The 11,257-nt window shown below is 37.6% G+C and overlaps 1 protein-coding gene across 1 annotated transcript; it reads right to left on the reverse strand.

The window, feature by feature from the left end:
• Window positions 1-5,758: 5,758 nt before the first annotated feature.
• Window positions 5,759-8,469, reverse strand: LOC103937767 (60S ribosomal protein L7-2). The gene is made up of 7 exons (XM_009347721.3): window positions 8,315-8,469; window positions 7,249-7,427; window positions 7,046-7,143; window positions 6,902-6,959; window positions 6,462-6,541; window positions 6,265-6,367; window positions 5,759-6,184 (listed from the first exon to the last, which is right to left on the reverse strand). The coding sequence occupies exons 2-7, from the start codon at window positions 7,423-7,425 to the stop codon at window positions 5,969-5,971; spliced, it is 732 nt and encodes a 243-aa protein (XP_009345996.2). The 5' UTR covers window positions 7,426-7,427; window positions 8,315-8,469; the 3' UTR covers window positions 5,759-5,968.
• Window positions 8,470-11,257: the final 2,788 nt, after the last annotated feature.

Here is an 11,257-nt window from a genome sequence, read left to right on the forward strand (position 1 = left end):
TGCTATAATTTTAATCGTGGGAGACAGAATCGTGGTTTCAACAGAGGGAATCGAAATCATTGTACTAATAGAGGTTCTTTCCATGGCAACTATCGTGGCATTTCAAATCATTCTCCTAATCCAGGCTCCAAGTCCAATTCTTATGGTTATTCATCCTCATCTGGTAGCCAAACTCCATGTCAAATTTGTGGTTCTACTAGCCACGAAGCCATAGATTGTTTTGACATGATGAATCCTGAGATTTTTAGAAGGGTACCACCAGCTAAGCTTGCTGCTTTATGTGCTCACTACTCTTCCAAACCCTCTCTATCTTGGCTACTAGACTTTGGAGCCACATCACATATTACAAATGACATTGCTAATCTCTCTGTTTGCTCTCCCTACACTGGTGAAGACAAGGTCTACATAGGAGATGGTAAAGGTCTGTCTATCCATAATATTGGTTCCTCTTCTTTAAATACTCCTTATAATTCTTTTAAGTTGAGTAATGTACTGCATGTTCCACATATTAAGCACAATTTACTGTCTGTTTATCAATTTCTCAAAGACAATAATTGTGCTTTGACTCTTGACCTTGATGGATCCACTGTAGAGGATTGTGCTTCGGGGAAGACGCTTTTGCAGGGCAAAGTTAGAGATGGATTTTATCCTCTGCAAGGCTCTTGTCACACTCCAACTTTATCACCATCAGCTTTAATAAGTGTCACAACTCCTGTGAAGGTTTGGCATCGCAGATTGGGTCATCCATCCTCTTCTATTTTTCGAAAGGTTCTCTCTATCAATAAGCTTGCGGTGCAAGGCAGACCAACTGTTGATTTCTTTTGTCAAGACTATGCTCTTGCTAAAAATCATAAGCTTCCTTTTAGCTTGGCTACTTCTACTACTACTCACAGCTTGCAATTACTTCACTATGATCTTTGGGGCCCTGCTTCTATTGTTTCACCTAGTAGTTTTTAATACTACTTGTTAATCGTTGATGATTACAGTAGATATAGCTGGTTATTTCCATTAAAGGCTAAGTCTGATGCCTATTCTACTTTTGTTGTATTCAAACAATATGTAGAAAATCTACTTGGAAATAAAATCAAGATTGTACGCTCCGATTCAGGGGGTGAATTTCTTAGTATTGTGTTTCAGTCTTTTCTTCGCACTCATGGTATTTTAAACCAATTAAGTTGTCCTCATACCCCAGAACAGAATGTCTATGCTGAAAGAAAGCATATACATCTTGTGGAAACCAAAAGGACCTTACTTGTTGCTTTTAATGTTCCTCATCTTTACCGGGTGGAAGCTTTCTCTACTACTATATACCTTATTAATAGGTTGCCAATTTATGGGCTCTCTAAGTCCCCGTGGGAATTGCTTTTTCACAAGTCACCAGACTACTCCAGATTGAAAGTCTTTGGTTGCAGGTGTTTTCCATGGCTCAAGCCTTATGTTCATTCTAAATTAGATGCTAAAAGCAAAAGCTGTGTCTTTTTGGGGTATAGTTTACAACACAAGGGTTATCGGTGTCTTGATCCTCTCATTAGCAGGATTTATATTTCTTGTCATGTGCAGTTTGATGAAACTTCATATCCTTTCCACTCAATTTCTCCAGATGCAGCTGCACTTGAAGAATCTGTTTCTCCTTCTATAGATCTTCAATTCTCTATTCCATTGATGCAATCAAATTCTGGTTATGTTAATTCACTTCATCCGTCAGCAACTCAGCATCCTGTCTCTTTTAATTCCAACATTGAAGTAGCTTATAATTCTACCAGCTCTATCAATCCTTTAGATGCCATCTCAACACCTATTTCTTCAAGTGACACATATCCCCCATGGCCTTCTAGCAATATTCATCCAATGGTTACTCATTCCAAAGCTGGAATACATAAACCTAAAGTCTATGCAGCTACCAAACATCCACTTCCTATGGATATTGATTTTGTACCATCTACATACCTACAAGCCTCCAAGCATGCACATTGGAGATTTGCTATGCAGGATGAATTCAATGCCTTACAATCCACCGGTACGTGGATCTTAGTACCTCCATCTTCCCACAATGTTGTTGGATGCAAATGGTCTTCCGAGTCAAGAAACAACCTGATGGAACTGTTGACCGTTTTAAAGCTCGGTTGGTAGCCAAGGGCTACCACTAACAAGAAGACATTGATTTCCAAGAAACCTTTAGTCCCGTGGCTAAACTAGTCACCATTCGAGTACTATTATCACTTACAGTCCAGTTTAATTGGTTTTTAAACCAATCAGGCATGAGTATGCTTTGCTTCATGGGGATTTAAAAGAGGATGTGTATATGCAACAACTTCCAGGTTTTGTTGATCCCAGTTTGCCAAATCATGTTTGTAAATTGAGAAAATCACTATATGGCCTTAAATAGGCACCTCAGGCTTGGCTTGACAAACTCTTTCAAGCTCTACTTCAATTTGGTTTTCAGCAGTCTTCTTCTGATGCTTCCTTATTTGTTCTCAAAGGTCCCTCACTCGTTATTGTTCTTGTTTATGTCGATGACATTTTGGTAACTGGCCCTCATCCTTCTGTGTGCAATCTGTTCATTCAAAAGCTTAGTGCTTTATTTCCAGTCAAAGATTTAGGACCCTTGCATTGTTTTTTGGGATTAGAGGTTCATCGGTCCTCTGCAGGTATTTTTCTTCATCAAACAACGTACCTACTGGATCTTCTCAGGAAAACCAATATGGTTGGTGCTAAGCCATGCAGTACTCCACTTGGTTCTCAAAAGCTTGATCACACAGGTCCTTTTCTCTAAAATCCTACTGAATATCGATCCATTGTTGGTAGCTTGCAATATTTAACATGGACACGTCCTGATATTCCTTTGCAGTCAATCAAATATGCCAGTTTATGAATACTCCTCACGATCAACACATGCAGGCTGCAAAGAGGGTTATTCGATATCTTGAGGGTACTGTATCTTCGTATTTGGTTCAAAAAGGGTTCACCCAATCTCACTGCCTTCTCTGATGCTGATTGGGCAAGTTGTACGTTTGATAGACGATCCACGAGTGGTTATTGTATCTTTCTGGGATTCAATCTTATCAGCTGGAATGCCAAGTAACAATCCACTATGGCCCGTTCCTCCACTGAAGCAGAATATCGTTCTTTGGCACATACAGTTGCTGAACTTACTTAGATTTGCAAAATTTTCTGTGACATTAGCTTCCCATTCTCTCAGGTTCCCAATCTATGGTGTGACAATATTTCAGCTATCTCTCTTGCTTCCAATCCAGTCTTTCATGCCCGAACATTGAAATCGATTACCATTATATTCGAGAATTGGTGTTGGCTCATCTCCTCACGGTTAAGTTTGTTTGCAGTCAAGACCAATTAGCTGATATTCACACCAAGTCACAATCCAAAAGTCGGTTCAGTTATCTTAAATCCAAGTTGTCTCTTGGTTCAATGGTTGATCCCAAGTTCAGCTTGAGGGGGTGTATTGAGACAGATGCCAAATCATCCAAACAAGTCACTAGTTAGTTATAACTGTACACAATTAGATATGGCAATTGTGTAATTAGTTTTAGAAACTAAGGGCACTAGTGTAGCAAGCCTGTGGCTATATATATCATCCTGTATTGTTGTAATTTTTGATGAAATGAAAAGTCAGTTTCTATAGCTCAATCCTATGAAAGAAGGGCCTTTTGGTGGAAAGCATTGATACATGATAAATAATGGTTTATTGTAACACTACAAAGATATATCCACCACTTGTTTTCGACTTACAATATAGTTTGAGCAAAACATGAACTTCAACGAGTTGTATAAGGTCGTCTGATTATGACAGATCTCACATTGAGTTGGACGGGACCAAAATACCGGGAGTCCCATTATTAGGGAAGATCGACTAAACTATCAAATCAAGATTATAAATTTAGTTGGTAAAAAATATCCTAACTTCAAGTGTTTAAAAAGTAGCAGAAATGATCACTATCGTGTGCACATTCACTCAAAAAATTCACAGGATCATATCATTTTCTACGTCATCGCGTGCAAGCTCATTTTTCACATTCACTCAAAAAATTCACAAGATCATATCATTTTCTACATCCATATAGTCATCCTAATTGGAGCCTCCTCCACGCCGAAGCCATTGACAAGGAGCAAGTGCGTGGGTACTTGCCCTTGAGATTAGTTCAAGAATTCGTGGAAAAGAGGATAATGGATGGCACTGCTGTATAATTTACACATGTAATTAGTGTAACTTACATTTAAGTTAAGGATGACGCTAGCGATACCACATTTTTAAATTAAATTTGCAAAAAAAATGATGTGTTAGCAATAGGAAATAAACATGTTAATCAACACTTAAGTAACAATTCAATACATATAAAGTTGGGGGGACCAAATTTCTAAACCAAATTTTGTTGATTATTGAATTATTACTTAAGTATTGGTTAACGTGCTTTTTCCTTTTCTATTGGTGACACATCATTTGCTGTGCAAATTTGGTTTAAAATTTTGGTTTCCCTAATATTACCCCTTAGTTGATGTATGGACAAATGCTATGGAGACTAATTTTTAAACCAAATTTGTAAATCAATGATGTGTCACTAATAGGAAATAAGCATATTAATCGACACTTAATTAATAATCCAATAGTAGCAACCACATCATTTGATTTATTCACAATTTGGTTTAAAATTTTGATCTCTTTAGCATTATCTTGTATGTATTAATTAGGTGGCGGTGTATGAGTGGGGCAAATGAACAGGGAATTAGGGGTTTTAGGGTTTAGAAAGAACCGGGTTCGAGAATAAATGTGGACATGGTGCCTTCCCTCCAGGCTCCAAGCAACAATTAGAATTAAAAAAGGACCACAAGATTTGCCTAATTCCAAAGCCAATTCACCTAGTCAAAGTCAAATCTCTCTTAGACTACCAAGGAAACAATATTCTCACCCCATATATGTACCCAAAACCTCTACGTCTCGAATTGGAATGAATAACATTCAAAGTCACAATTGAATGCAAAAGAGATTTCTTTTGAGAGGATTAAAAGGGAACTAGACAAAAATAAAAATTTCCCTTCTAATCCTACCTTTCGGAGGATAACTGGAACAAGTTTTCTTGAATCTTGAGTGATCAATCTCGTATCTTGAAAATTACATCTTATCCATTCAAATCCAATTATTTATCAAATGAGGGCCATGGACTAATTTAAGAAATTTGCAGGAACCATACAACTACTGATAATCCCTCAACAGCAGCCGTAACTCTAGTGTTCCTCTAAAGGCCAAAACTACCCCAGAAGTTGCCGCCAATCGTTTTCTTTGCGAATATTTCCGATTTCTAACCAATAAGAGGCAGATGCAAAGGACATAAACGAATTAGATCCTCTCCGGTTATCCTCTCTAGGAATCTCGAGAATCAATTAATACCAACTCTTCATAAAAAATCGTGCGGCCATAATTTTTTTTTTATATATTTTCAACAGTAAAACAGCCTCGTTTAAGTCCACAAATTCACAACAGTAACCAACAAATAATTTTTTTTAACAAGCGTAATTATCTACAGTTATGGGAGAGAAAAAGTGATTAAGCCTCAAACTGGGCTAGCAGTAACTCTCAGCGGTGATATAAATTTCACAAGAATATAAAGGCTCCATTCTTTTCATCTAATTCCTTTCCATTGTTTTATAACTTAATCTCGAAAAAGGAAAAGGAGTGCAACACATCATATGAAGAAAGTCTAGCCAAATTTCAGCCTCAGTCGAAGCAGACGTAAACAAGCAGGCAGGCATCAAAAGCAAGACATTTATAAAAGGCAACAAAACTTTCTAGCATTACGTCTTCAAAAACAAGTGAATAATATATTTTCCGACAACAGAACAAGCCTTGAACCTTAAAGCAAAAACTGTGTTCAACTTAAATAGAGGAGAAAGTATCAGATCCCCTCTAGTGACGGAATACCCTCGAGTGACTGGAATCATAAAATACTGCATACAACTAATTCATTCTCCTGATAAGCTCGTTGATGTAGTTCTCACGGTTTCCGGCATCTCCTCCTTCAACATAGTGGTTCCTCTTCTTCTTAAGACCACCCAGTGGTGCCTTCAGCTTAAATGGCCATAGAAAGTTATTGGCCTCCTTGAAATGAGGACCAACTGTCAAGATCTCGTGAATAAGATCTTCCGTGCAGATAATGCCAAACTTGCCGAGAGCCTGTAACAATAGCACATGTTAGAAAGATGCAGCAATTACCGAGAAGCCATTACATACAGCACCAACAGTGAGGTACAAACCTCCTCAACAATGGCGTTGTCAGTCAAGGCAATCCTCTGCTTGTTTAGCTTCCCGTAGCCTCTCTTGTAGATCAATTCCTTGACGCTCTTCAAGTTGGGGTATCTGAAATCAGCAGAACTTAAATTAATCATACATTTTAGATAAATTTACAGCTATAAAAATAAAGAAAAATGGAAACAGAAAGATGTTCACACACCCGTAAGTAACATATGGCTCAACCCTGTGAAGCATATTGAGGGTGGCCTTGTTAACTTTCAGGAAGACTCCATTGAAGATCTGTTTCAGAAGATAAAACAAAATCAAATTTAAACATATACCCAATATGGGCACACCAACAACAATGAATGGAGGCAAGCAGATAAAGAAATTCTAGATTAAAACTCTACTGCGTTTGAAGATATTATCAGTCATCTAATGAAACAACAAGCAGATAAAGTGAAAGCTTTTTCACTTGAGCAGTGAAACCATCAGACAAACAACAACAATAAAGCCTTCTCCCACTAAGTGGGGTCGGCTATATGAATCCTAGAATGCCATTGCGCTCGGTTTTGTGTCAATAATACAAAAAGAAACTAACAGGACCTTAATACAAAGATAAATGTTTCTTTCACTAGATTAACGGGTTAGGTGTGCTACCTGTCTCAGTCTCAAGAGTTGCAAAATCTTCTTGGTCTTTGGGTCAATGGCGTTGATACTGAAAATTAAAGAGATTAGGTATAAGACAGAGAACACTTGTCACTAAGACTTCTGCTCCAATTTAGTTAAACACTCAGGACATACCCACGGATACGAATAATGAACAAGAGCTTAGCCTCTGGGTCAACATAAAATCCACCTTTCAACTTAGCCTCACGCTTCAACTGAATCAACTCTTTCTCCTACACAAAGGAAACAAAACAACGTTAACAGTGAATAATCAGGCCGATAAACAGAAACGCAACAGATGAACTAAAATGAACCCCATGAAAAATGACAACATTTACCTGCTGCTCATACTCCTTAGAATACTGCTTTGCTCTGTTGTAAATGAGCTTCCGGTTCTCAGCCTTCTTCTTGTTGGCAGCAACACGCTCCTGTTCCTTGGCCAAGGCCCACTCCTCTTCCCTCTTCCTCTTTTTCAACACGGACTCTGGAACCACAACCTTGACTTCTTCACCCATCTCTACAACATTACAAAGTGAAGAACATTTAGAGGACAAGTACATTCAACAAACACCAACTTTAACAGATAGTTGAAAATGGCAACCTAAGTAACATCTTCTCAAGAAATTATTCACGTCAAGCACAAAGACAAAGCGTATCCAGATAAAAAGAAGACAACAAATTAGGAGTTCTACTTCACTTCAATAGAGCAATGGTAAATATAAAAAAATAAAGGTAAGAAAATTCGGAACATGTTCCAACACTACACAAGGACAGATTTAGGACTTGTAATGGCAATAAGAAAGACCATGAATGACTACATAAAATGCGCAATAGAAAGAAATTAACACAACCGATTCCAAACCAATAACAATGATACAGTAAAACCAATTTTCCCATATCACATTAACAACACTGAATACATTCGGATAACATAAACATACAAGACGAAAAAACCCATTCCAAAATTTCCAACTTTTTACAAGTAACAGAGAAAAATCAAGCTGAAACCCAAAGAAACGAAAACATGTACACAACAATCCCCGACTCCATCAAAACATGCATGTTAAGAAAACAGAGACTGAAAAAGCAACGAATTTCTTTAAATAATGAGACAAAAATGAGCTACCCAAACAAAACAAAACGTTATTCGTCCAAAGTGATCCCTTTCCCGGCAACCAAACAGAGATAATCATACTAAAATGCTATCCTAGTGCTCCATTTTCTCGGAAAACAAACAGAAACACAACCCAGCAATCAAATAAAAGTATCCCAGACGGATAAATCAATCCAAATTACGAAAACAATCAAACAGCTCGTTCGATGCTCGAAATTTACAGATAAAATTACATGAAATGGAAATGCGAATGAATCTGAAGTTGGAAACGGATCTGAGAGATTACTCACCGAGTTGTTGCCGCTGTGTCTTGGGGAACAACGAACTAGGGTTAGGGGTTTCTCGGCGGACTTACTAGGAAGATGTAGGGTTTTATCTTCTATATATATACAAAGCCAGAAGGCCAAATAGGTAAACACACTAAAACTCCTAAAACACCCTTTTATTTTCTTCACAATCAAAGCTCAAAAAATTCATAAAACAAAGGGCAAACTAGTAAAAATAAATAACTGCACGAAAAATTGTATTGAGCAAATGCAAAAAACAAAATTTAATAAAAAAAACGAAAAATTAAAAAATAAAACGAAAATTAAAAAAAAAAATTGAAAAAGAAAACCGAATGACTTTAGAAAAAAAAAAGTCCTTAATGGAATAAACTGCTAACCCTCACAAACACAATGGATAAACTTCTAAGCTGTCAAGCAGTTTTCGCTTTAAGACTATCTTTAACTCGTAGGATAAAACTTAAAATATAGGCTTAAATATTAAAATGATCTTTGTGTTTTAGTCATTGGGCCAATTTAGTCCATGTGTTTTCAATTTGGACAATTTGGTCATGTGTTTATCTCCGTTAGCCAATTAAGAATGTAAGATCCCACATCGTCCAGGGGAGTGATCTTATATGTATATTCTCATCCCTACCTAACACAAGGCCTTTTGGGAGCTCACTGGCTTCCGGTTCTATGGAAACTCCGAAGTTAAGCGAGTAGCGCGTGAGAGCACTCCCATGATGGGTGATCCATTGGAAAGTTCTCGTGTGAGTTCCCATAAACAAAACCGTGAGGGCGTGGTCGGGGCCCAAAGCGGATAATATCGTGCTACGGTGGTAGAGCGGGCCCGGGATGTGACAATTTGGTATCAGAACCTAACCTTGGCTGTGGTGTGCCGACGAGAACGTTGGACCCTTAAGGGGGGTGAATTGTAAGATCCTACATCGCTCAGGGGAGTGATCCTTATATGTATATTCTCATCCCTACCTAGCACGAGGCCTTTTAGGAGCTCACTGGCTTTAGGTTCCATGGGAACTCCGAAGTTAAATGAGTAGCGCACAAGAGCACTCCCATGATGGGTGATCCACTGGGAAGTTCTCGTCTGAGTTCCCAGAAACAAAAACATGAGGGCGTGGTCGGGGCCCAAAACGGACATATCGTGCTACGGTGGTGGAGTGAGCCTGGGATGTGGTGGCCGAGATGTGACAAAAAACATTTCCATCTAGTTTCCAGTAAAAAAAAATATAAATTATTATAAACTTATTTATAAAATTATAATTTATTTGATTTAAAATATTTAAAAATGAAATAAAATAAAAATTTAAAAGAAAAATTATTCTCCTCCCAACTCTTCGACTTCCTCTCTAACATTACTCCCTCTCTTTTCTATGTCACAACCTTAATAATTTTTCAGATTGGAAGTATTATTTCTTAAATATGTTATTTCTCATTGATTTGCATTTTTTAGCAAAGAGAAAAGATAATTATTTGTCATATGATTTTTCTTATGGATTAATTAAAAGACATTGAATGAAATGTTCTTAATTGGCTAACAAAGATAAATACGAGGACTAAATTAGCCAAATCGAAAACACGGGGACTAAATTCTCCATATGGCTATAACATAAGGACCATTTTGACATTTCAATAAAAAATATAAGCTTTAAACCCCACCCCCCCCCCCCCCCCCCCAAAACCATCTCCAACATTTGGGCTAAAATAAGCCATGGGCAGAAAATATATCTTTGGGCTAGATTCCCTCAGGATTTAAGCCTAGCTTAAATTATTCTGGACCCACCAAACTGTCATATTTCAAACATTTTTTGTTTTTTACTTATAATCTACCAGTTATGATCAAATGAGATCAAATTTAATGGTAAAAAAAAAAAATTGACGGCCCAAAATTAAATCTAACATTTAAAATAATTTAAGAAAATAATTTAAATCAAATTTAACTTAAAACTTTATAAATGTTGTAGGTCTATTGGACTGAACTGTATTTAGGACTAGAGAGGGAGAGAAACCGGTGGCAATAGAGAGAGAAGAGAGAGATTTAATTGTGAGCTGTGTGTTGTATCACCCCATTGTGCATTTATTTATAGTAATAGGATGGGTTAAATCCTTATTCTAATAGGATTTACATAAGTACATTCCTATTCTAAATACGACTGCAACACTCCCCCTTAAGTGTGGAAATACTCAAACAAAACATCGCCTCAGATCTTCAGCAGATAAGGATCAATGCACTAGACCTGACATCTCCTTTGCTGTTAATCTTTTGGCTAAAGCGAAGAATAAGGATTAACATTGAAGTAGCGCATTGTTGTATCTAGCCAAAAGATTAACAGCGAAGGAGATGTCATGTCTAGTGTATTGAGCCAAGTACAATAAAACACGAACTGCAGTTAGGTATGGAACTTCAGGCTCTAAAATCTCTTCCTCATCTTCCTTGGAACATAAGAGATCTCGTTGAGCATTTAGAGTCCAAACGACCATAAGAGTACTCGAAGGCTTTGCTTTATCCTCATTAAAATGTTGCAACACCTTTTGTTTGTAGTTCAATTGATATACTAGGATTCCAGCCGAACAATGCTCGATCTTCAGGCCGAGACAATATCGAGTTTTTCCAAGATCTTTCTTCTCATTACGCTTCCTTACAAAAATTCACTTGTATCCCACAGGCTTCACATGTGGTGGAGTAGGGTTTACAGGCCCAAACACTTTACGTTTTGCAAGCAAATCGAGTTTGACATGGATTGCTTGTTTCTAGTTTGACCAATTCGATTTACGTCGGCATTCATCAACAGGACGTGGTTTAATGTCATCATTAAGCATGATGTCAGTAGCTACTGTGTACGCAAATGCATCGTTGACAATCATCTCATTCCGATTCCAAACCTCATCCAATATTGCATAGGGGACCGAAATCTCGTGATTCTCCGGAGGTTGGGTTGTCTCATCTAA

This window comes from the organism of the source record quoted next, unplaced genomic scaffold (genome assembly GCF_019419815.1).
Source record: "Pyrus x bretschneideri cultivar Hongxiangsu unplaced genomic scaffold, Pyrus_bretschneideri_v1 Contig37, whole genome shotgun sequence".
Taxonomy (NCBI): Eukaryota; Viridiplantae; Streptophyta; class Magnoliopsida; order Rosales; family Rosaceae; genus Pyrus; species Pyrus x bretschneideri.

Bases quoted from the DNA above. Each gene is read 5' to 3' on its own strand.
- LOC103937767 (XM_009347721.3), bottom strand. From the start codon at position 7,425: ATGGGTGAAGAAGTCAAGGTTGTGGTTCCAGAGTCCGTGTTGAAAAAG. The intron at 6,368-6,461 runs GTGTGTGAACAT...TGCTGATTTCAG, and splicing joins GAGCCATATGTTACTTACGG to ATACCCCAACTTGAAGAGCG. The intron at 6,185-6,264 runs GTTTGTACCTCA...CTATTGTTACAG, and splicing joins ACAACGCCATTGTTGAGGAG to GCTCTCGGCAAGTTTGGCAT.